The 24,740-nt window shown below is 46.8% G+C and overlaps 3 protein-coding genes across 8 annotated transcripts in view; 1 reads left to right on the plus strand and 2 right to left on the minus strand.

The window, feature by feature from the left end:
- Positions 1 to 1,449: 1,449 nt before the first annotated feature.
- Positions 1,450 to 2,526, minus strand: Tssk2 (testis specific serine kinase 2). The gene has a single exon (XM_046421288.2). It carries the CDS (start codon positions 2,524 to 2,526, stop codon positions 1,450 to 1,452), a length of 1,077 nt encoding a protein of 358 aa, XP_046277244.1.
- A 5,008-nt stretch (positions 2,527 to 7,534) lies between these two features.
- On the minus strand, positions 7,535 to 11,394 carry Tssk1b (testis specific serine kinase 1B). The gene has a single exon (XM_046421067.2). It carries the CDS (start codon positions 8,842 to 8,844, stop codon positions 7,735 to 7,737), a length of 1,110 nt encoding a protein of 369 aa, XP_046277023.1. The 5' UTR covers positions 8,845 to 11,394; the 3' UTR covers positions 7,535 to 7,734.
- A 17-nt stretch (positions 11,395 to 11,411) lies between these two features.
- Dgcr2 (DiGeorge syndrome critical region gene 2) overlaps positions 11,412 to 24,740 on the plus strand; it is a 68,507-nt gene continuing 55,178 nt past the window's right edge. For 2 of the 6 annotated variants that reach the window (XM_058571738.1, XM_058571739.1), the window contains exon 1: positions 11,414 to 11,750. In XM_058571738.1, coding sequence (XP_058427721.1) covers positions 11,672 to 11,750 — 79 coding nt within the window. In that variant the 5' untranslated portion in view covers positions 11,414 to 11,671. Of the gene's footprint in view, positions 11,751 to 24,740 lie in introns of all 6 variants that reach the window. The other 4 variants (XM_058571740.1, XM_046421064.2, XM_046421063.2 and 1 more) reach the window with 4 other exon arrangements.

Genomic DNA, 24,740 nt, shown 5'->3' on the forward strand with positions numbered 1-24,740 from the left:
CTCTGAGCCTGTGTGGTTTTCTGGTTATACAGCCATGTAGGTCCTGTGTGACAGACCCTACTTCTGTATGAGGCACTTTCATGGTGGCCTCAGCCATCACCCTCTCCCAGCACTTAACTTCCAGCTCAGAACAGAACCATCTCTACCTTCCTGCCTGTATTCTCCCCCCACTGCTCTTGGTCTGAGACATGGGTGCCCAACCCTCAAGTGATTGATGGCCAGCTGGGCTCATATACCTATTATCCATGGAATTGAGGGTCATGTCATGGTTTAGTTCAAACCAGTGACTTCAGGCCTCAAGTGGGGGTCACAGGCTATACCCTCTGGGGGACCCAGAGTTCCCACTGTTCAAGGGGCTTAGGGAACACCTGATACAGCTCAGAACAGAGTCCTGCTTTATGACCTGTACAAGCCATTTTCTCCAATCTTTCTGTGTTGGTCCTCTTGCCTGTTCCCTAACTGTTGATGTTTTCTGGAGGCTAGTCCAGAGACTGACATCTGCCATTTGATACCTGACTAGGGTTTCTGCTAACCTGTGCTCCCCCACAAGTGAGTTTCTGCAAGCTCCTGGGGTGGCTGTCCTGGGACCCTCCAGGAGTTGAAGCTAGGATGCTTAGTGGTCAGAAAGGTGGGGCCTTGTGTACTTTTGTCTAAGAAGGAAGGTTGAACTTTAGCCCCTGGGAGCCTCCAGGAAGTGGGAGGCAGGAGGTACTGATGACCCTCAAGCACTTAGCATGTAGGTAGCATGCTCTGGGGAGTGATAGATTATCAAACGGGAAACATAAAAGACTGGGCAGTGCCATCACCAACAGCTGCTTCATAGAGCTTGCAGGCCCAAGTGGTGGGGAAGGTGCCCGCAAACTGCCTCATCTGGACTGCCCCTGGATGATGATAAGGGTGGCCCATGAGCAGCTGAGCCAATCTCAAATGACCCCAGGGATTAGAGGAGGACATTGAGCAAAGAGTTGTGAGAAGGAGTATAACAGGGTCAGCATAGGCTGCACTGCATGAAGTGAAGGAGAGGCATGGAGCTGCTCAGCCCTGGAGGCCTCAGGGACAGGGGCAGGTCAGAGGCAGACAAGTGTGGGCCTGGTAGGTAGACCATGGCAGAAGTCCTCTTGCCATAGGCCTCACCATGAGTCTGCCTATACCTGAGCACCGGCCTCTGGTCCCCTATGCTGGAGACCCCTGCGCCGGCTGAGTCCTAGAGAAAAAGACTCCTCACTGGGCACTCTTAATGCTTGTATACACTTTGTGGTTTATTTGGTGGTCAGTAATTAATGTCTTTGCAACTAAGTGGAAGAAAGCTAATAGACCGTAATCAAAATAGTGGTTTAATTGACGGATTTTACTTGTTCCTTGCACCTGTGCCTTCTTCAGCTCCTACCTGCCTACTTAGTTTATGTGAGCGCAAACTACACGCTACGCCCCCCAGGGCCCTCTCCACCACTAGGTGCTTGCCTTCCCAACCTCAGCTCCGGTGATGTGATGGTCTTTAGCTCTGGAGGTCTCAGCCAGCCTTTCCTCCATCCTGTCCTCATTTTCAGGCACCACCAGCAGTCGGTGTTGGGTTTTGGCCCCCAACTTGTGGTCAGGCTGGTGCTCGGGCCTTGTACCTGGCCGGGTATCCAGTTTACACTCAGCCCGGTACTTGCCCTCCCCCTCCCTCTTGAAGGAGGCAGAAGACATGGCTTTGGGCTTGGGGGGCTGCAGCCATGAGTGGCTGAGAATTTCGTCAATGTGCAGCCGTCGGTTGACATCTGGCTGCAGGATACGGTAGATGAGGTCCTTGCATTCGCTTGTCAGATTCTTGGAGCGGGGGAAGTCCACACGGTGCTCCTTCTGGATGCGCAGCATCTTTTTGATGTCAGAATCATCGTAGGGCATGGAGCCACAGACCATGATGTAGAGGATCACACCCAGGCTCCAGATGTCATACACCTTGGGCTGGTAGGGGATGCCCTGCAGCACCTCGGGGGCTGCATATGCAGCCGACCCACAGAAGGTCTTGCTGAGGACGATGCGCCCGCTCCCGTCTCGCAGGCAGCGCTTGGAGAAGCCGAAGTCAGACAGCTTGATGTTGAAGTCCTTGTCAAGGAGAAGGTTTTCGCACTTGAGGTCTCGGTGGACAACATCTAAGTCATGGCAGTACTTGACAGCTGAGGAGAGCTGGCGGAACATTTTACGTGCTACATCCTCATGCAGGGCCCCTCGGCACTTGATGAACTCGAGCAGGTCACCCTGGACCCCAAGCTCCATGACAATGTAGATGCGCCCATCAGAGGTCTCAAAGATCTCATATGTCTTGATGATGGAGCGGTGGTTGACAGTTGCCAGGATGTCCATCTCTCGAGGAAGGAATCTCTCCACAAAGTCAGTGGGTGTTTTCTTGCGGTCGATAATCTTGACTGCCACATTAAACTTAAGGCGCTCAGAGTAGGCAGATTTGACTTTTGCATAGGAGCCCTTGCCCAGATTGATTCCCACGATGTAACCCTTCTTCCTTAGGACCGCGGCATCGTCCATGGTGCCAGGAGCGGCCGGTGCCGCTGCCCTCTACATCCCCTCCCCACACGGGCCAGCAGGCATTGTCCTCATTTGCACTGTGGGGAGTTGTCTGGCTGGGCTGGGCCTGGACTTGGAGGGGTAGAACGCTCAGCATTGTCGCCAGGTGACTTCAGCGAATGAAGTCATAAAGCCAGGCTGCCGGGAGTGGGGACTGGGGAGTGGGGACTGGGCTGAGGGGAATGGGGCCCCTGGAATCCTGGAAGCCAGGCCAACCTGGAAGGAGCACCCTCTTCCTCCCCGCCCACTGGAACAAAGCCAGGACCCAGGATTGTGGTAACCCTCCCTGCTCCTCTTTCTTGCTATTGCTTCCCTGTCATAAGTCAGGCCCAAAAGGAGGTGGCTCAGGTCCAGCCAGAGTACCAATCCCATGCCCATTTCTCTTACCTGGTCATGGGAACTGACCCTGCATTGGTCCTTCTTTCACTAGGACCAGTTTTCCTACAACTTCTTAGGGGTGTGAAGAAAACTCCATAGAGCTTCTTGGAATCTGTGGTATCTCAAGCCAGTGGTGGTTCCAAACCTGGTGGACCAAAGCAACTCTTTGTTTGAGATCAGGAGCTGGAGTCCTTGGGCTAGACAACTAGGCAGATGAGTTGCTGTTGCTTCAGTGAGCAGGGGTGTTTATGGGGATGGGAGGGCAGACAGTACTCAGAGATGCATTGTTTGCCTGGTTAGGTGGCTAAGGGTCCAGGGCAGGGAGATGCATGTTCCAAGGGGCAGGGCAAGCTTAGAGATGGGGCAGGGCAAGCTTAGAGATGGGTCAGGCTTCAGCCAGGTGGAGGAGGTGGTGGGGCATCTAGTCTTCTGAGAGTGGCTGACAAGTCAGGAAGGGAGAGGAGGAGAAAGTCAGGGGCTTTTTTCTCTAAGTGATGGGAAGTGATTGCATAATCCAAGTCTCATTTTAAGGTGGTCACTGGCAGAAAGAAAAGAATTAGCTTTGGGGAGAGTGTGGAAGCTTACTGCCTTGGGTCAGGTTTGAGAAATCTGGGCCAGTGTAGGCTTCTGGGGGTTTAAAAAAAGCCCCAAAAGGGTCAGCCTGGATCTAGTCAGTGAGTGGGATGGTTCTGTGGCAGGGTCCTGGGGGATTGGCAACATTCAGAGCATTATCCATGAAGGGCAAGCTTCTGGGTGGGGAGGGGGTCCAGAATATTTCACTTTGGACATTTGGACATTGATGTGGAGTGAGCAGGGGTCACTTGCTAGAACCCTGGCATTACATATCATTTGCATCTCAGACTGCCTATTGTACCTGGTGTGTGGATTTTTGCTTTGGAAAATTATATCCTTTATGCATCTCTTTAGCTACTTTGGAAGTCCTGATGTTTGCTTGCCATCCATCAGAGGCATCCTATGCCCACAGAAGCTTCCAATACAGGTGAGCTAGGGGTGTTGTATTAAGAGGGAGCAGAAAGGCCTATTTCTTGCTTTTTCTTTTTTTAGTTGCAGGTGTACATAATAACTTTATTTATTCATTTATTTTTATGTGGTGCTGAGGATCAAACCCAGTGCCTCACACATGCTAGGCAAGTGGCCTATCACTGAGCCACAAGCCCAGCCCAGAAAGCCTGTTTCTATGTGGGATTTCAAAGTTTCCAAAGAGGAAGTGACATAGGAGTTCTGGTGCAGAGAATCCACAGAGCTTCACCAGGTGGACAATGGGATAAACATGTTAGGCGGAAATGACATCTTGGAGCAAAGGCATAGCTGTGTGGACACATCTGGAGCTTGTAGTGTGCCCTGAGTCTGGCAACCTAACTTGGGCTGCCAGTATAAGAGACAGGATGGGTAGGGTGGGCAGATGTATCCATGGTGACCACCTTTCAGCAGCACCAGATTCCTGAGTCAGGCTCTGGCTCTGTAGAGTACTCATAGCTAATAGCTTTAGCTTCATGCATTCCTTTCTCCGAGAGGCTCTTTTTGGCTGAAATGACCGTAACTTCACTCCTTTGTGTCCTAGAAGGGGCTGGCTGTAAGATTTGCAGGCAAGGGGCTGGGGATGTAGCTCAGTGGTAGAGCACTTGCCTAGTATGTGTGAGGCACTGGGTTTGATCCTCTGCACCATATAAAAACAAACAAATAAATAAAAAAATATTTTAAAAAAGATTTGCAGGGCAGGACCCAGGAGTATAATACTTCCCTCTTCTCCCACATTCCTAGCAACCACTGATGCTGGAGCATCTCTGTTTATTAAACACAGGGCACACTACATACTATTGGTCATAATATTGGTTAATTGCACCAATTCATCATCTCCTCCTCCTCCTCCTTCTTCTTCCTTCTCTCTCTCTCTCTCTCTCTCTCTCTCTCTCTCTCTCTCTCTCTCTCTCTCTCTCTCTCATGGATGTTGCTCTCTCAACCCTGCCCTTGCCCAGGATAGTGTGGTCTCTCTGTTTCTTCGGGGACATGCTGTAGGAAGCAAGTGTCAGCTTGGCACAAGCAGAGCTGCTGAAACATGGAGTGGGTGGTTTTGTCCTGGGTGTTTTTGTCACGAGGCTAGGGCACCTAGTATATTTGGAGTAGGTTAGATCTGACTGGAGACCTCTAGGGTTATACCTAGTGTGGCTGGGGACCTGCACATTCCAGGAAATCTATAGTCCTCTGAGTTTCACTTTCTTAAATAAATTAGATCCCCACTGACCCATTCTTCCCACAAGCTTGTGAGAGTCTGTTTTAGGTGCTGAGGGACACCAGTGAACTAGAGGCACTCATGCCTTCCTGGATTCCAGAGGTCAGGGAAGCTAGATGTCATACCGACCAGTGTGAGTGCATGATGGTGGTTGTGTCCTGACATGGCACCATGGAGCTGTGAGGACAGAGAATTGGAGATTAAATTTAAGAAGGCTGAGGTCTGGGTAACTAGCCAGGTGGAAGAGAATCGCGGGTAGGTAATGCCTATAATGGCCTGAGGGTCACTCATGATGAGGACATAAATGACCAGGGAACCACCTTGAAGTCTGGTCCTAAAGCCTCTGAGGATGAAGGTGATCAATCCAGGGTCAAACACACCAGAAAAACTGTCCAAAAGGATGAGGCTATCTGTGGAAGCTATTGTTACCTGGTTGTTACCTGGGCCTGCTGCTCTGGTACTGTGCTTTCAGGTAGGTTGCCAATCCTTTCTGAGCTATTTTCACACCTGTAAAGCACACAGCAGGTACTCCTAAAGCCTCCCCTGCCCAGGATGCCTTCTGGCTGGGATGGGCTGCAGTGAGTCACTCCTAGGCCTTCTTACTCTCCTCTGTCCTGAGGACTATGGAAGACCTGCAGGGATGAGCCATTCTCCACCTCCCCACCCAGATAGCATCATGTGCCCTGGGATACCATTCCAACACAAGCTTATTCATGGGAAAGATGCTGGGAGGCCTTCTAGTATTACTGAGGACTGTTCTGTGCCCAGATCCTGGGTACTCAGAGGCCTCCCTGGCAGAGTTCACAGGAACAGGAAACAGAGCACCAGTAGGAATCCCAAAAAGGTTTTGTGGAGGCCAAGGCCCCTTGGCTAAGCCTGGGGAGATGGGCAGAGTCTGCAGGGGCAAGTCTACTAGTAATTATGGCACTAGTGTGTGATGGAGGTATGGGGGTCAGGGTCATCTCTAGGAGGCCAGCAGAGAAAGGATGGGTCTAAAGAAGGCCAGGACTGGGATTGTGGCTCTGGGGTAGAGCACCCGTCTAGCATAGGTGGGGCCAGGGTTCGATCCTTAGCACCACATAAAAATGTATTGTGCTGTGTCCATCTACACGTAAAAAATAAATTAAAAAAAGGAGAAGGCCAAGCCTGAGAAGACCTAAGAGGTTAGGTACTTGAATCCATCCTGTGGGTGGTAGGGGCCAGACTGGGTGTAGGAGGGTGGTTCCTGTGGGAGGTGATGGGAGGGGAGGGGGCTATGGGGTGAGGGAGAAGCCAGGGAGGAAAGTAGATTGAATGTAGGAAGGGATGCTGGGATCTCACTGGACCTCAACTTTTCCCAGGGTCTTGGGAGTTGGGGTGTTTCCAAGTTTGGGATACAGATGGAGGAGTGATTTTAAATGCTCTTGTTTTTGTGTATGTGTACTAAGCCCTTAGCACCACCCCCCATGAGGTTATCCAATGTGAGGTGAAGAGAGGGGCCACTGTGGCCAAGAGAGGATTGCCTGGGACAAGGCACAGGTAGGGCATGCAGCACATGGCAATCAATAGTGCCCAGTGCAGGCCATACCTCCCATGGGATACTGGTACCTGCCTTGTTTGTCCACAGGGTCCCGGCATTCTTTGTGAGGATATCTATTCTATTTGCCAGTGTCAGCTTCTTACCTCTGGAAGGAATGCCAACCCTGGCATCAGGCTGAGAAAGGGATGTGGTCAAGGCCACACAGGACTGTGGAACATGCTGGACCATCCAGCTGAGTCTCTCACTTCTCCTGGGCTGAAGAATAACCATGGTGGGGATATAACTCAGGGCACTGTTGAGAACTGGGTGCCAGTTGGACATGGGGGGAACATGTCCCATGGTGGACAGAACAGAAAAAAAAACAACAGTTGTCCTGCCCTCTGCAGTCTCTCCCTCAACCCTCACTGACTGGAAAGCTTACTTAATGCATGCCAAGGGGTGATGGTGGCATACCAGTCTAGAACTCAGCTTCAAATGCAGAGAGCCAGCTATCCCAGTATGAGAGGCCCTGGCCTCCCACCCTTCCTTTGCAGGCAACTGTGTTGCCTTTCTCAGCCTTCTACCCTTTCCTACCCCTAATCAGCACCCATGGACCTTCCTCTGGAAGCAATATCTTCCTCATTCAACTCTCTGCTCTGACCCATGCCCCTCCAGGTCTCCCCAACACCTGGAAAAGCTGCCTTAGCCAGGTCCTAAGGTCACAGTCTGAGCTGGGCACACTGGGATATATTTTTCCAGGAGTGAGAATTCATAATCTGAGTGGGAAGCCAGGGGGCACCCAGGACTGCAGTCAGTGGGGCAAAGACATTCACCTCGGGGTCTGCACTAATATAGTGATTTATTGCTTCTTTAGCCATGTTAGTTACCAAGTTCAAAGGGTGGGAGAAGAAACTGACGAAAATAGCGGCTCATCCGGGACTGTCTTCCTTCTCTGCTCATCCCTTGATTCCTTCTGGGCTCAGGCTTCAAGCCATGAGCTCTGCCTCATTCCCTGCCAGCCCCCTGGGCTGCAAGAGGCTCACTAGGTGTGTGTCTCTGGAGGCTGTTGGGGAGGCCCTTCCTCTGATTCCCTGATCATCTGCTCACTGCTGAAGCCCAGGGTCTCTGATTGCCTGGCCACTTGCACTGTATCCTCCTCAGGTTTTGTCTCAGGCCGTGTCTCGTGTCGTGCCTCAGCTCGAGCCTCTTCCCGAGGCTCCAGCTTGGTGGCGGACTTCTTGTCAGAGCCAGGTTCAGGGGTCCATTGCGGGTCAATGCTCCGGGAGCTCTCCCCCTCCTTGATGGCTGCAGAGGATAGACCCCGTGCCTTGGGTTGCACCCAGCAGTGGCTGAGGATCTCATCTATGTGCAGCCGCCGGTTAACATCCGGCTGTAGCATGCGGTAGATGAGGTCCTTACATTCTCCTGTCAGGTGCTTGGAGCGTGGGAAGTTGACACGGTGCTCCTTCTGAATGCGCAGCATTTTCTTGATATTGGAGTCATCGTAGGGCATGGAGCCACAGACCATGATGTAGAGGATCACGCCAAGGCTCCAGATGTCATACACTTTGGGTTGGTAGGGGATGCCCTGCAGCACCTCGGGGGCTGCATATGCTGCAGACCCACAGAAGGTCTTGCTTAATATCAGTCGGCCACTTTCATCCCGCAGGCAGCGCTTGGAGAAGCCAAAGTCAGACAGCTTGATGTTGAAGTCCTTGTCAAGGAGAAGGTTCTCGCACTTGAGGTCTCTGTGGACGACATCCAGGTCATGGCAGTACTTGATGGCCGAGGAGAGCTGGTGGAACTTCTTACGAGCATCATCCTCTTGCAGGGCTCCCCGGGTTTTTATGAATTCAAGGAGGTCTCCTTGGACCCCGAGCTCCATGACGATGTAGACCTTGCCGTCTGATGTCTCAAAGATCTCGTAGGTCTTGACGATGGAGCGGTGGTTTAGCATGGCCAGAATCTCAATTTCCCTGGGAAGGAATTTCTCCAGGAAGTCTGTGGGGGCTTTCTTGCGGTCGATGATCTTGACCGCCACGTTGAACTTTAGGCGCTCAGAGTAAGCGGATTTGACTTTTGCGTATGAGCCCTCTCCCAAATTTATCCCCATGATGTAGCCTCGTCGCTTGAGGACGGCAGCGTCATCCATGGTGCCGGGAGCGCCCAGTGCCTCTGAGGCTGCCCTCTACATCCCTGCGGGACATGGGCCAGCAGTGTCCTCATTTACACTGTAGACAGAGAGTCCTCTGGGCTGGCCGGGCCTGCTGTCCCTGCCTCCTAAGAGGCCAAGACTCTAAGATGGAACATTCAGCACTGTCTCCCAGGTGACTTCAGTGGGTGAAGTCACAAAGGAGGAGTGCCCTAGGGAAATGAGGCTTTGGCTTGGACTTGGAACCCTGGGAGGATCTGCCAGTGGGCTGGAGCAGACTGAAGGCCAGCAGAGTGCCCTCATGCTTGGCTGGGACTTGAGGTAAGAGAGGGCTGTGGGGAACACAAATGTTTGCCCATGTTTCCAAAACCATAACCAGGATTGCTTGTAGAGTGATGGCGCTGGTGACTGCAAACCAGGTCACTCTAGAGAATCTATGGCAGGTCCTATCAACAGGAAACAGCAGACACACTGAATTTACAATAGTTTGAGGAGGATTTAATTAAGGGATGATTTACAAGGTGAAAGCAGAGTGTAGGGAACTCCAAGGGTAGTATAGGTACCCTAAGGTAGTTACAGACCTCTGGCCCACATGGAAGGAGGAGTATAGAGAAAACCACCCTGAGAGAGGCAAAAACCGTTGATGGAGGGAAAGAGCTAGGCTGTGGTGACATCACAGGTTTGTTTCAGGGAAAGTGATCCAGACCTCTTTTCCTCCCTTTAGCTCTTGACATTATTCACACAGGCAGTTTGCAGGGGCCCAGAGCAAGGCTGAAGAAAGGTGAAGATGGGTTATGAGGTGCAAAGATTCAGTTGCTGCAGTTTGGGAAAGCAGGACTTTGCATTCTCGTTGCAAGATTTGGTTAGACTTTTCACCTCTCTGTAGTTTTCTTTCCTCATCCAAACCTTTGCTGGCCTGCTTCTCTTACAGTGGCTCTTCTTCGAGGACAACTGACTCGAATTCTGCTCTCGACTGTAAGTTCCCTCCTAGGGCCCTTGCCCAGCTTATGGTCCTGGCTGGGCTCCCAGGACAGATCTGGGGGAGAAGCAAAAGGCTGGACCTAGAACCCATGCTGAGTACTGGAAGCTGCTCCTGGGAATGCTCTGAGAATGGCACAAGCAGCAAGGGCAGCACTGGACAGGGACCTTCGTTTCTGCCAGCAGTGGGATCCCTCTGCTGTGACAAGCCCTTAGTCCAGCACCTGATCTGGGCTGTGTCCTGGGAGAGTATGATCCCTTGAAGGTCTGGCCTAACTTTGGGTTTGACCTTGACTTATTCACATTTAGAGAGATTAAGGTACCCTCTGTCATGACCTCAAGAGTCACAGGCTGGAAAAAGGGATGGAGGTGGGTCAGGGTATGCTGGGATCCCACTAGCTTTGGCTCTTACCCTTTTTCTGTGCTCCTCATCTTCACTTTTCCTAGCCTTGACCACCCATACTGCCAGGTCTGGTGTTTAGCTGGTGGACAGCCTGCTTATCCCTCCTGCTGAGGATGCCCCATCTGTTATCTGTCCTCCCTGTTCACCCTATTCATGGTGACAGGTGCAAAGTCAGCACTTGGAGCTTTGTTCCCAGAGAGTTTAGCATCATCCCTCATCTCTACCCAGTGCTTTCCTCTATGCCTTCGCCTCCTCTCCCAGTGTGTAGGCAGGTCCATCCTCCAGAAGAGGCCAGCTTTGCTCCAGTCTTTAGGATCTGGGCTTCCCTGTTATTCTTTGTGTGACTCCCTTAGCCCATTTACTCACCTGTTAAGACTTTCAGGTTTTGTTGTTTTTTGGTTTTGGTATTGGTTATTGAACACAGTGGTGCTTTTACCACTGAGCTACACCCCCAATCCTTTTTATTTTGAGACAGGGTCTTGCTAGATTGCTGAAGGCTTGCCTCGAACTTGTGATTCTCCTGCCTCAGCTTCCCCAGTCGCTAAACTTTCAGTTTTGTGTGCTGATGAAGTCACACCTGTCTTTTCCTTACAGGACTGACCCTCTTCCCCGTTACTCCGCTCCTCCAGTTTTCTTCCTTCATCCTCCACAGCGGTCCAGTCTTAAAACGCCACTTTAGGGTGCACTGTTGGGTATCGGAGACGACGTGGGTCCGCCAGTGTGAGGATCCTTTGGGTCTTTGGGCCCCTGGGTCCTGCTTCGACTTCTAGATTGGCTATTCCCGCGACACCACTCCGCTTCGCCCCCAGGCCCTGCCCCTCAGAGTCAGTCATTGCGGTCTCACTCCTCCCCCTCCCCCTCTCCCATTGCTCAAGCCTGGCTCTGTAGGACCCTAGACGCTTGGGTGGCCCAGCCGCTAAGACCTCGCCCCCAAGGCCCACCCCTCTGCCTAGCCAATGGGATGCTTCAGGCCTGCTCCCTTTAGGGACCGTCCCTTAGTCTCTTTCCCCGCCGTCCCGGCCTTAGGCCTCTCCCCTTTTCAGGCCCTCCGCTCAGACTCCGCCCCTTGCCTGGCCCAGATTTGCACGCAGCAGAGCGCGCGCGGGCTCCGCCCCCCTCGGTGGTCATTGGCTCGCGCCAGCGTCGCGGGTTGGAGGCGGGGCGGCGCGGGCTCGAACAGGACGGCCGCCATCTTGCGCGGAGCTTGAGTCGGTGCCCGAGGTTGTGGCCTAGAGTGAGTGCGAGTCTGTTGCCCTGCCTCGCCCCGGCCCTGCCTCGCCGCTGCTCGATCCCACCACGGCTCAATCCCGCTGCGGCCCCACCGGAGTCCTCGTTCGCGGAGTCCCCGCAACTAGCCCGGGTCCAGCCTTTCGAACCTCACCCCGGCCCGGTCCGGCCTCCCCGCGGGGTCACGCGGCCGCCCCGGGGACGATGAACGGAGGATAAATGGTGCCCAAAGCAGACAGCGGTGCTTTTCTGCTGCTCTTCCTACTCGTGCTCACAGTTACTGAGCCGCTGCGACCAGGTGCGCGGCGCGGTGGGGGGGCGGGGCGGGGGGCGGGGCCGCGGCCGCGAGTCCGGCGAGGGCCAGAGCCGGGACCACCCTCCACACTCAGCTACCTCAGGCGGTGCGCGTTTGAGAAACAGATGGGTGAGGTCTGGTTCACCGGCTGCTGGGCGCAAGCTCTAGCTTCCGGTACCTGATACCGGGCGCCTTGCAGGTCTTGCCGCTCTGTCCTCGAGGAGTCGCCTCTGGATCCTCCTCCACCAAGCACTGCGTGCCCTGAGAGCCACCGGCCAGGAGCTGCGCCTTCGGCGCGCCCTGCGGCCAGCCCCAACGTCATGATCGACCTGGAGGGCTGGGGGCCGGGAGCAGTTCATGGAGGCACCTGGTTTCACAGGCGTCCGCCCCCCTGTGGCCTGGTACAACCTTTCAGGCCAGGACAGCGGTGACTGGGTGGCTTGTTTCCTGTGAGACGTTGCACCGGAGAAATCCTCAGCGCAGAGCCCGATCTAGAGGAGGTACTAGGTCTACAAGCACCCTGTGCAGGGGGGCAGAGATCTCGCCGTGGTGCCAGACTCTTAGCAGTGCTCCATTTGTGTGATGCGATTAAATGCTTTTGGAACTCCCCTTGGTGGAAAATCAGAACCATGACTACTAGAGGGCCCTTTTCTGCCTATGTGGGGTATCCCTGAACTGCACCAAGAAAATCGGATCCCCCTTAAGGAAGGATCATTTATCCTGTGCTGCAGACCCATTGTTCTTTTAAGGGGCTACAAAATGTTTTAGTGAGCAGAAAAAAAGAATCTTAGATGGAAGAAAATGTTGTGTGTATTAATACAGTCACCTTTACTTCAGTCCAATGAAAAGTACAATTCTTAATTTTTTGGTACAGTGGATTGAACCTAGGACATCTCACTTATTAGGCAAGCACTCTACCAGTGAGCTACATTCCCACCCTTTTTTATTTTGAGACAAGAACTAAGTTGCCAACGCTGTCCTCAAACTTTGATTCTCCTGCCTTAGCCCTCTCAATCGCTGGGATTACAGGCTTGCACCACTAGGCTGATTTCTGACTGATTCTTACTGGTTTGTTATTGAGGCAGTGTCCTATAAAGGGTGAAGTGCCCAGGGCCATCTTCTGAGAGTGACATCAAGGATGAGGTGGGAGCACAGAGGTGTGTACTTCACTTTGTTACTTCACAGGTTATCATCCTAGAAATGCTGCATTTAGGGGCTGGGGTTGTGGCTCAGCGGTAGAATGCTTGCCTGGCACGTGTGAGGTGTCCAACTACAACTAAAAATGAAAAGAAAAGAAAGAAATGCTGCACTCTGGGCTTCATGCCTTTGTTATCTGCCTGGAATGTCTGCCTCTTCCCCGGTGTCAACCTGATGGCCGGTGCCCTAGGCCCATGCTTAACCTGAACAGAATCAGTGATGTTTCCCTGGCTTCTCTGAGTAAGCTCATTGTGGAATGACCTTGGCAGGGATAGAAGCCATGAAAAAGTTTGCCTATGAGGAGGGTACAGAGTTGATGAGTTTGTGGGTTCTTATTAAATTCTTCATAAATGTGTGTACCTTTAGAGAGGTAAAACAATCCTGTTGTGGTTCCTGAATCCCAGTTTTATATATGAGGTCACTGGGCTTGGAGATGAAGTCACACATAATGCCCATCATCTTTGGCATACCTCTGGTTTCAGGTCCAGCATCTCCTGCCTGGATCAAGGAAGTGACCAATGTCTTTAACTCCTTTTCCCCATTAACATATTTTACCAGATGGCTAGAAGCAGTAAAGAAAGTGTATGTGAATGCTTGATGTCTGCCCATCACTGGGAGTGTTCAAATGAAGAGAACATACCCTTCCCTTTAGGAGTTCCTGACGTGGAGGCAGAGTCTAGGTACATTCTTTTTGGTTGAGTACCCCTTGAGCATGGGAGCCCAGAGAAGGTGGCAGAGTTGTCTGTCCTTTTGCACCTGTGAAGTAGTGAGTACTCCCAAGTGTGGCAGCCTCGAGACAGGTTGCAGAGTTGTCTGTTCTTTTGTACTTGTGAAGCAGAGTAAGACTGCAGGAAGCTCATTCTGGGGTCTGAGTGAGACATGAAATGGGGAGGCTCCAGTAGAGGGAGCAAAGTTATCCTTTTAATTCCATATCCCTCCATATCAAAAACATGTTTTGGCTTTTCTTATTTCAGCAGCCCTTGGGTGGTGTCTTGGATTGCCCTAAAAAATCTCAGGGATCCAACTGGCCCCTGACTTTCATTAGGCAACTAGGACAGTTCTCATCCTGGGCCAGATGTTTTCTTTGGATGCTCAGGTGTGCCTCTTCACATATTTGCTTAGTGTCTATCTTTAGAATGCCAGGCAGAGGTTTGCCTGTTTGGTGATTGTGAGAGGAAGGGACTTCTCCTTTTTGAGAAAGAGAAGCCCCTGGTCTTGGTTTGCTCTCTTTTTTGTCTGGTTTTGAACCATACTTGGGTGTTAAGAGGGGCACTAGCTAGAACCTGCGTCTTGGGAGGGAGGCAGGTGGAGATGGTATCCTCTGACTCCTGCTCAGTGTTATCCCTGAAAACAGGGCCAAGCTACTTTGGCCTCCTCTCTGAGACAGGGCAGAGCCTTTCACAGAGTGGTGGAGAGACAGCATATGCTTGCAAGATTTTTCACCAAAGTTTCTTTTTCTTTTTTTGGTACCAGGGATTGAAGTCAGGGGCACTTAACCACTGAACCACATCCCCAGCCCTTTTTTTTTAATTAATTAATTTATTTATTTTAGTTTTCTGCGGACACAACATCTTTGTTTGTATGTGGTGTTGAGGATCGAACCCGGGCTGCACGCATGCAAGGCAAGCGCGCTACCGCTTGAGCCACATCCCCAGCCCCCCCAGCCCTTTTTTGAATTTTATTTAGAGACATGGTCTCACTGATTTGCTTAAGGCCTCGCTGAGTTGCTGAGGCTGACTTTGAACTCACAATCCTCCTGCCTTAGCCTCCTACTGAGGATTACAGGTATGTGCCATTGTGCCTGACTCTCTTTTTTTTTTTTTTTAAAGGCTGTGTAAAACTACTATATTTACAAAAGTTAATTCAGGGGCTGAGGCTTGTAGCTCAGTGGCAGAGCACTTGCCTAGTATGTGTGAGGCACTGGGTTCCAACCTTAGCACCACATAAAAATAAATAAAGGCATTCTGTCCATCTATAATTTTTAAAAAAGTGTATTCAGTCAATATACATGCATACATACTTCATTTACATCTTGAACAAGGAAAAACATTCAATACTGCAGAGCTAAATGAGACTACTAGACTTAACCGCAGGTGTTAAATGCTGAAGTTACACTAGTTACACTGGAATATGGGCAAATATTGCTCAAGTAAAATTCTATTGTTAAAGCTGAAATAGGTTTAAGGTCATTTGAGTTTAAGAATAGTTAATACAAATCCTTCAGAACCCCATCTATTTGTGTTTGAATTATGTGACTTTTTTCCTAACTTGTGTATTAAATTTCTGTTTTACAAAATCCAAAAGGAAAGAAGAAATCAATAAAACAGAGTTTATAGTAAATAAAAGTAACATTCAAAACTATAATTAAGATGAAGTAAGGAAAGCCTAAACATTAAAATTGTAAAACTTGTTGGAATCAGTCCTATATTTAGGAGTTAGATAATATATACAAATATTTTCAAGTAGATTACTTGCTCTGAGATGTTCTTTTCTAAGTGCACTGTTAAACTAATCAAAACCTCTACATATTATTCCCTTAAAATAGTAGCACACACTATTGATATCTGCAAAGCTGTCAGTCTGAACTGACTTAGTGAATGAAAGTAAACAACAACAAAAAAATTGGATAAGTAATAAGAAATAATGGGAATTACAAAATGTATGCACTTCAGTTCTTTTAATCAGCCAGACAGCTTACTAGCTCCTGTGGAGAATGAATGTGGTCATTGGTGATCTCTGTCCCCTCCAGGGTTTCAGTAGGAAGTTGCTTGTTCAGCTTTGCTTTAGCCATGTTGTAATCCCCAGAATCAAATTATTTTTGCCCTTTTTGCAGTTGTTTTCTTTAAAAAATCAGAACCTTCAGGCTTTTGTAAAAAAAATACCTTTTAATTTTGCTTTTTCAGCTTTCTTTGGATTAGTTACTTCCATTTCCTTCTGCTACTCCTCTGAGTCTACTTGGGAACTTCCACAGACATAGTGTTGTTCCCTGTAATCTCACTTCTCCCCCAAAGTTTCTTTTGAAATATATATTTGGTCTTGGTTGATTGAAGATGGGTTATGTATTGATTAACTTTCAGATGGTCCCTTGTAGACTGTTATTAGCCCCATTTTACAGATGGAGAAACTGAATTACAGTGCTCATAAAGCTAAGTGATTGAGATGAGATTTTAATCCTAGGAATCTACTTGTCCCCTCATTATGTACCCTTGGCTATGTCCCTGTTCACTCTGTGAATGTTCAGTCCTGGTCTTAAGAGAACCTCACATTATGCTTTGAACAGTTTTCTTAACCTGAGCTGTGGAGTTCCAGGCTGCCTCTGTCCCTGATAAGTCCTGGGGATTCTCTACATATTGAACCTTTTTCCTTCTGAATGTTGTGGTCTGAGGGATGGAATCCCTCTATCTCCCCGACTCATTCCCCCCCACTCATTCCCCCCACACTTTTTCTGTAATTGGCCATAGTCACCACTGATGTGTATTATGTCCTTCCAGGGTGTGGGGAGAAAGAAGGATCAGAGATTTGTGCTGAAATAACTGTGAAAGCAACCTGGGTTCTCTAGGAGTTGCTAACTGATATTGTTGCATTGGTCTTTTTCCCACTTGTGCAGGGAATGCAATATCATTTGCTCATCTTAAAACTCATTCTGTCGGGCTTGGGTTGTAGCTCAGTGGTAGAGTGCTTGCCTAGCATGTGTGAGGCACTAGGTTCAATTCTCAGCACTACATATAAATAAATAAAGTTTCAGCAATAACTAATAAAAATATTTTTTTTAAAAACTCATTCAGTCTTTACTTGGGAAACAAAATCAGAGATGTAGATTAAGCCAAATCTCTTTCCAGGGTGATTCCATCATATATAGCTGAAAAAACTTGCTTCTGAGCAAGGCCATAGTCCAAGAACCCTGGTCTGTCTTTGCCTGCCCATTTCTGGTCCTATAAAAAGCCTTTTGCCAGGCCAGGCCTCCTGGTGAGGTAGCAGGATTAGCAGCTGTCCTGCTTGTATTACTGGCAAAGCTAGTTGGGAAAGGCAAGTGACTTGCTTAAGGTCACACAGCTGGTGAACAGCATAGCTGGGATTTAAGCTCAGCCTTCTAGTTCAGGGTTCTTTCACCTCTGATGTCCAGAGTTTTCTTTCATGTGGAGTAGCATGGATTGGTGAATGGAAAAGAGAATACTTTTCCTATAAGTGGAAGGAGCCAAAACTCAGAAGTAGCTGGAAAGTTGAGAAGCTTTGGCTTTTTAAATTTTGAGTGCTTTCCTTTATAGCCCATTATCCTGTGACACTTTGTAGAACTTATCCTGCTGGCATATTTGACTTTTGGGTTAACAGTTTCATTCTTTTTGGTTGGAAAGTGGTGTAACACAACTTTTTAGCTTCACTGGCTAATGAATTGTTATTTTTTTTAAAGGGAAACCTTTTATTTGAAAATAACTTCAAATTTCAAGAGAAGTTGCAAGAATGAAATTAGTGCAAAACAAAAACCCAAACCCCACTGCATATCCTTTGCTCAGACTTACCTGTTAGCATTTTAGTTTATTTGCCTTATCCCTAACCCCATGCATGTGCCTAAGTGTGTGCCCTTGTGTGTGTACATAGGTATACACTAAAAACACATAATGTTTTTCCTGAATAGCATTGAGAGTAAGTTGAATACATTTTGGCCCTTTACGCCTGAACATGTCAGCTATTCAGGGAGCAGGAGGTGGCTCCATTGCCTTTGCTAATACCTGCTCCATGCTAAGCACTGCATCATGGTCATGTCCTGTGGGGAAGGTCTTGAGGCCATAAGTAGTCCTGTGGTTAAAACTTAGGCTGACCCTAATGGAAGTGAATAGGTATCAGTGCATGTTAACAGTTATTTATTTTTTATTTCTTCAGTTGTAGATGGACCTAATACCTTTATTTATTTATTCCAAGGATTGAACTCTGGGACACTTAACCACTGAGCCACATCCCCAGCCCTTTTTTGTATTTTTATTTAGAGACAGAGTCTTGCAAAGATGCTTAGAGCCTTGCTAAGGTGCTTAGAGCCTTGCTAAGTTGCTGAGGCTGGCTTTTTTAAAGAGAGAGAGAGAATTTTAATATTTATTTTTTAGTTTTCGGCGGACACAACATCTTTGTTTGTATGTGGTGCTGAGGATCGAACCCGGGCCGCACGCATGCCAGGCAAGCGCGCTACCACTTGAGCCACATCCCCAACCCCCTGAGTCTGGCTTTGAACTTGCATTTCTCCTGCCTCAGCCTCCTGTGCCACTGAGATTTTAGTCGTGTGCCATCATGCCCAGTTATTTATTTATTTTTATGTGGTGCTGAGGATTGAATCCAGTGCCTCATATATGCTAGGCAAGCGCTTTACCAGTGAGCTATAACTGCAGCCCATTTAGGGTTATTATTGCAGTTGGTGATTCCAGTCTTAGGAGTGAATATGTGCTCCTGTTTATATCTGTGCTGTTGTTAGACTGTGCCTTCCTCTTCTTTCCTGTTCTGCTTCCCAGGACTACCTTGTGGCTACTTTCCTTATCATTTCCTCCCCTGGATACTTCCTGAACTGCTGGATGAGTATGTCAGCAGTGGTGGGAGGAGATCTAGCTGTGTACATGTTCTCTTAGCAGTGATGGCAGTTGATCTAGCTGCATGTTGTCTTCTTGGTAGTGGTAGTGATGACCTAGTAATCAGTCACCTTCCCCTGCTATACCTGAACCTTTGACCATCAGACTTCTTTTGCCTCCTTGGTGTTTGACTTCAGGAAAACTTTTAGTAGTTTTTTGACTCTCAGTGAAATATGTCAGTAGTAACATTTAGAATCCAGTAGAGAACCTATGGCAGATTAAATATCTTCTTGGTGTGTTGATGGATCATTTCTTCATCATACATGCTTTTTTGTTTGGGTGTTGAGGATTTGGTGACCATTAGTTTCCCTAGCATTCTGTAGAGCAGATTAGTAATCCTGAGAGCCTGATGTGGGGTCTCTAGTTTGCTGAGCTTGAGGAATGGTTAACAGCTGTATTTTGTTTTGGGCTTGATGTATTAATTGTCTTCGGAGAGTTAATGAAAGCTAACACATCTTGTCCTGCAATTTCAAGCTAAGCTTTGTGTCCTGTTATGTAGACATAATGGGCCTTGGTAGGGCAAATCCAGGCTGGAGATGAATGGCTCATGGGCCTGTGTTTGGAGTGCAGAGGGCTGTAGGTTCGGATGACCTAGGAAATAGTAAAGTCCAGATGTGGTTGTGCTTCATGAATGACCTGTCTGTAAAAGGATTCATCCAGGTTAGATAGCGGCAGTTTGGGTGGTGGTTTTAGAGCATGGATCCTAAAGCAACACTGCCTGGAGTTGAGTCTGTTCTGCATTTCCCTCTGTGACTTCTCTTTGTCTTGATTACCTTACCTGGAACATGGACATCATATTAGGGCTTCATGGAGATGTTGTGAGGGTTAAAATGGGTAAGTATAAAGTTCCAAAAGTGATAGAAAGCAAATGCTTCAAACAGGCAAACTGTTAGTGTTATTCTCAGATGGACATCTGGGTTACCCCCTGAATCTGTGTGCAAGATTATGTATGTGAATATAGGCATGACTCCTGAGTCAGGGCTCCTTCCAGGAGGTAGTAAAGTGTAGTGGTTTTAAATTGTGTCTGCCACACAGTGAGTGCTACAGAATCTTAGTGGTATTAGAGGAGCATATATGACTTTCTGAGAGTTTCCAAAACAGCTGCCATGCTTTGGACAGGGCCAGAATTGTTCACAATTTTGCTCCTTGTCGTATTCTTTATTTCTTCATCATACATGCTTTTTTGTCTGGGTGTTGAGGATTTGGTGACCATTAGTTTCCCTAGCGTTCTGTAGAGCATGTTAATAATCCTGAGAGCCTGGTGTGGGGTCTATAATTTGCTGTGTACATGTCCTGATTAAGCAGAGTTGGCACTCAGAAATCATTATTGAACAAATGTACAAATGGCTATTTATATTTTGACATAAACAGCAATAGTTCCTTTAGCCAGTGGGCCTTGCAGCTGCCCTTAGCAGGGTGGCAAGGAGGATAAAGGCCTTGTGGCTGTCCAGAAGGAATGCCTTTGGAGGATGGTGGGAAGTGGGGTGGGGGGTGCTGGTGGGGAGAGAGCCAGCTGGTCTGGGCCTTGTGCTGGGGGAGGTTGCTCCTCAGATGTTAGCTGGGTTGAAAGGTGATAGAGTTGAGGGCTTCTGGTCATTATGTATCGTCCCTGAAGTTCACCAGCCATTTAGCCTGGGGAAGGGGGCTCCCCTGGGCTTGCTTGGCAGCTGGATTTGGTAACAGGCCTGCCCTTGCGTGAGACCTCTTTTGGCCTTTCCCCAGGCAATGCATGGTGCAGGCTGTGGTTGAGAGCTCACTGGATATGAGAGCTGTGCATGACTACTCTTGGCCTTCTCTCTCTCCTCCACCTTCCTTTTTCTCTCTGTTGATTCAGTCATCCTGGGCTGGTCATTGTCCTTAGTGTATATTTCTGCCCCTTCCTCCTTTTGGCCCCTCTCTGTAGCCTAACTTCTGCTGTCTTTGGCAGATAACCATTAGTTTGGTCAGCTTGTTGTCCATTCCTTCAGCTGGTTCCTGTTGGACAAGACAGGGCTGAGGGTAGATTCTTGGCAGATATGCTGACTCACTGAGTTAAAAGCTGTGGAGGGGATTGCTTGGGGCATGCCAGGGGCTAGGCAGTGGGCAGAGCTGCAACAGAGAGTCCCCCAAGGGTCAGTACAGGGTTGTTAGCAGATCTGAGCCATATACTTCCATTGAAATTGGTCTGTTGATGCAAAGAGTTTGCTTGTACCACTGGCTGCCACTGGGTTTATTGGCCATCCTGGTAGTGGGATAAGACCTTGGGATCCCCCCCTCCACCTTGTTCATGTGTTGGGGTCTAGTGCAGATTGGTATGGTACCTCACGGGCACAGAGTCAGCCCAAGGGTTATAGATGATCTTGTCTGGATAGTCTGGAAAAAAGTGATGGTTTTCTTCTACATTTACAGATATTTACACAAACTTTTTACATAAATTAAATTGTTCTTTTTCATTTAACAATGTATTTTGGAGATTTATATAGATCAGTATATATAAACTTATCTCATTCTTTTTAAAGATTCTTTTATTTTGGAAACATTTCAAGCCTAGAGAAAAATTGCAAGTATAATAGCATGAATTCCTTCTACATACAAATTTCAAATTTACCAATTGTTAACCCTTGACTCACCAAACATTTGCATGTGTACTTGGTTTGTATGTGTGTACACATACACTTTCTTTTTTGCGATACTACTTGAAATTGATGTGTAGACTTGTTGACAATTCATCTTGAATTCCTCAGTTTACATTTTTTAAGTTCATTCTCTATAACCACAGTTTAGTTACCAAATTTAGGCAGTTTATAGAGATATACTGTTTATATCCTTACTTGCCAGTTGTTCCATTTAGTACTTATTCTTTTTTCAAACTTGGTTCCACCTTAGGATTATATGTTGCATTTAATTGTCACATGCATCTTTTAAATTCTAGAACAGCTCTCTGACTTTCTTTGTCTTTTATACCATTGTCTTTAAAAGGAATACAATCATCATACAGAATTTTCCTCATTTTGGACTTATCAGATTTTTTCCCCCTGTGAAATATTCAGTTTGGCAAGAATAGTGCCTCAGGACATTGAACCACCCTCAGTGCATCCCCTCAGGAGGCACCTACTGTCAGGCTATTCCAGGAATGTCTATTTTGCCTACTTGGTCAGGTGAGATAGATAGCTTTACCCAGTGTTTTAAAGCATTCATTGATGATTTTTGTCTAAATTATTTATCATGATGATGGTTGCTAAATCATGATTTTCTCCTTATCATTCTTTTTTGATTGGTAGTCTATAAAGTAGAGCTTTCCCTTTTTTCCTTTTCATCTTTTAGAATTAATATGGACTCATGATCCTTTTTTCTCTCGTGTCATAACTTCTTACTGTTAGCATTCCTTTTGAGGCTTATAATTGATTTGGCAAGCATTAGCCCCTTCCGACTAGCTTCTATATTCGATGCATTTCCATTCCCTTCCTTGTACCTTTTTTTGTTGTTTTGTTTTTTTTTTGGTACTGGGAACTGAACCCAGGGACACTTTACCTCTGAGCTACAACTACCCAGTCCTTTTTTATTTTTTACTTTGAGACAGGGCCCTACCAAGTTGCTGAGGGTCTTGCTAAGTTGCTGAGGCTGGCCTTGAACTTATGATTCTCCTGCCTTAGCCTCCCCCAGTCACCAGGATTTTATACATGTATCACTGACCAGCTCTTCCTTGTACCTTTTTCCACAGATCCCTGGTTCCTTGTTTTGGGAGATATTATTTAGTGTTTTGGGTGCTAAGAGAATGTTGCTGTCTAGGAAGAGTGTCTGTCTATCAGAGCATGTGTAAACATGCATGCATTGTCTCTATACCTATGTTAATTCATACTGTTTCTTTTATTTCCAGTACAGCATCACACTATTGCTTGCTTTTCCTGTTCCATATTTTTATCATCCTTTTCCAAAATGAGAACCTTGGCTCCCAGAAACATAATAGATTTACTCATTTACTTAATCATACAGTGCACATTCAGTAGTTTCCAAAGTACACTAAGAGTTTTAAGATTTTTTTCTCCAACTCTTTTTGACTTTTTGTACTCTTAGTATATACTCAAGAGTATTGGGTTCAGGAGGTACTTGTATTAATTAATATCTCTGTGTGTTTGTTTTTTTGTGGTGCTGAGGATTGAACCCAGGGCCTTGTGCATGTGAGGTAAACACTCTACCAACTAAACTATATCCCCAGCCCTGTGTGTTATAGTTTGGTTCAAAGCTATGTTGATTTGAAACTTCTCTTATTAAGTAATATTGAGGGTGATACAGTAATCTCAGCATTATCACAAGCTTGATTTCATCACACTGATAGGTAAAGAAACATCTCATTTTTTAATTTAAAAATCACTTTTAAATTTTATAGTTTTTTTTTTTTTTTTTTTTAATATGATGCTGAGGATTGAACACAGTGCCTCACGCTTGCTAGGCAGGCGCTCTACCACTGAGCCACAGCCCCAACCCAGTAGATTTGATAGTTTTGATATGCCGTTTCTCACTAACGTACATTGCTATTTGCTTAATTTTATAATTTTTTTATGGAGCTGGTGAATGAACCTATAACCTCATGGATGCTATGCAAGTGCTCTGCCACTGAACTATACCCATCCCTGCTTAAAAATTATTTCCATTCTATAGTGAATGTATATTATTTATATTATATTGAGTAAATGATGATTTAGTATCAGTAAAAAAGTGGCCAAATAAAATTTAAATGCTAAAATTTTTTCAATATTGTTTTGTTAACTTTAAAATCTTCTGATGGGATTGTATTAAAAATTACTTTGTAATACTCCTTGCAATAGGGTATACTGGATTGGTGGAATAGAAAAAGGATACTAGTGGAACAGTTAGTGGAATTCAATTAATAGAAATGTGCCACTGTTAGTTTCTTAGTTGTGACCAATGTGTGGTGGTGCTATTAAGTTGTTAACAGCAGGGGCCACTGGATGAGGGATATGTGGTATCATTGCTGTCAATTTAAAATTATTCAGTAAGTTTTTATTTAAAAACTATTTTATAAAATAATTGAATATTTTAAAAATAATAATTTTTCTTTCCTGAGTCCTGAGACCTCATTGGCCTAGTTTTGTATTGATTTGCCAAGAGTTTAACAAACCATTGTGTTTTTTGTTTGTTTGTTTTGTTGTTGTTTCATTTTCTCTCTGGAGATTAAAAAAAAAAAAGATGTCTTGTCTCGGTCATTTGGACTCTAGTTGTGGTATTATATGAGTTTGTTGGTTTGGTTAGTAACCTCTCAATTCAACCAACCATTGCCATTTGTATTTCATGTCTGTCTAGTGCCACAGGCTTGGACTCCAAGAGTCTTTGTATATGTTCTGGTATTGGGAGTGGCTAAAACGGGGTTGAGTTTGGCTCAGGAGTTTGGAGTAGTTTGTACATATCCTTTATTTGACAACCATTTATAGGGGTGAGGCAGGTGGGAGGTCTGATTTAAAAATTAGGATGCTGAGGCTCAAAGGATAATTAATTTGGCTGATATAATTTCATAGTTTTTAAGTAGAAGAGAAACAGGACACTTGGGACTGCTGTTTTGAGTACATGATTCCAAAATCATGAAAGCATTGTGTATTGCCAGTAGAGCCCCTACTGCCTGAGGAAGGCCATCTTTTCAAGGGATTAAGGCCCTTCAATGACTCCACCAGCATCTTGTGTGGACACCGATGCTTTTACAACTCTTTGGGTCCTGGGTGACCAGTTCAAGCTAGTTAGTGGCCTCCCCTTATGATCTCATCACATTGTCATTGTGATCAAAGGCATGAATGCATGTGTTCATATCCCGAAGCTTGGGAGGATGATTGTTAATAATCTACCTCCTTCCTTTTGTATGGACCTTGTGGATTTTGAGCCATGTAGATATATTATCTCTTTTTTGAAAAATATTTTTTTTTTTTAGTTTTAGGTAGACACAATCTCTTTATTTTTTATTTTTATGTGGTGCTGAGGATCGAACCCAGTGCCCAATGCATGCTAGGCAAGCACTCTACCACTGAGCCACAACCACAGCCTGATATATTACCTCCTAAGAAACATTTACAATAAAATATCAGAAAAAGATACTTTGAAAGGAAAAATTTCATATAACCATATGTCAAACATATTACAAAAATAGAAGGTAATTCTAAAGATGAGTAGAACATACAAAAATGACATAAAATTCTAACTA

Source organism: Marmota monax, unplaced genomic scaffold, assembly GCF_021218885.2.
Source record: "Marmota monax isolate L192 unplaced genomic scaffold, Marmota_monax_Labrador192_F-V1.1 WCK01_AAM20220418_F8-fsc00157, whole genome shotgun sequence".
Lineage (NCBI taxonomy): Eukaryota > Metazoa > Chordata > Mammalia > Rodentia > Sciuridae > Marmota > Marmota monax.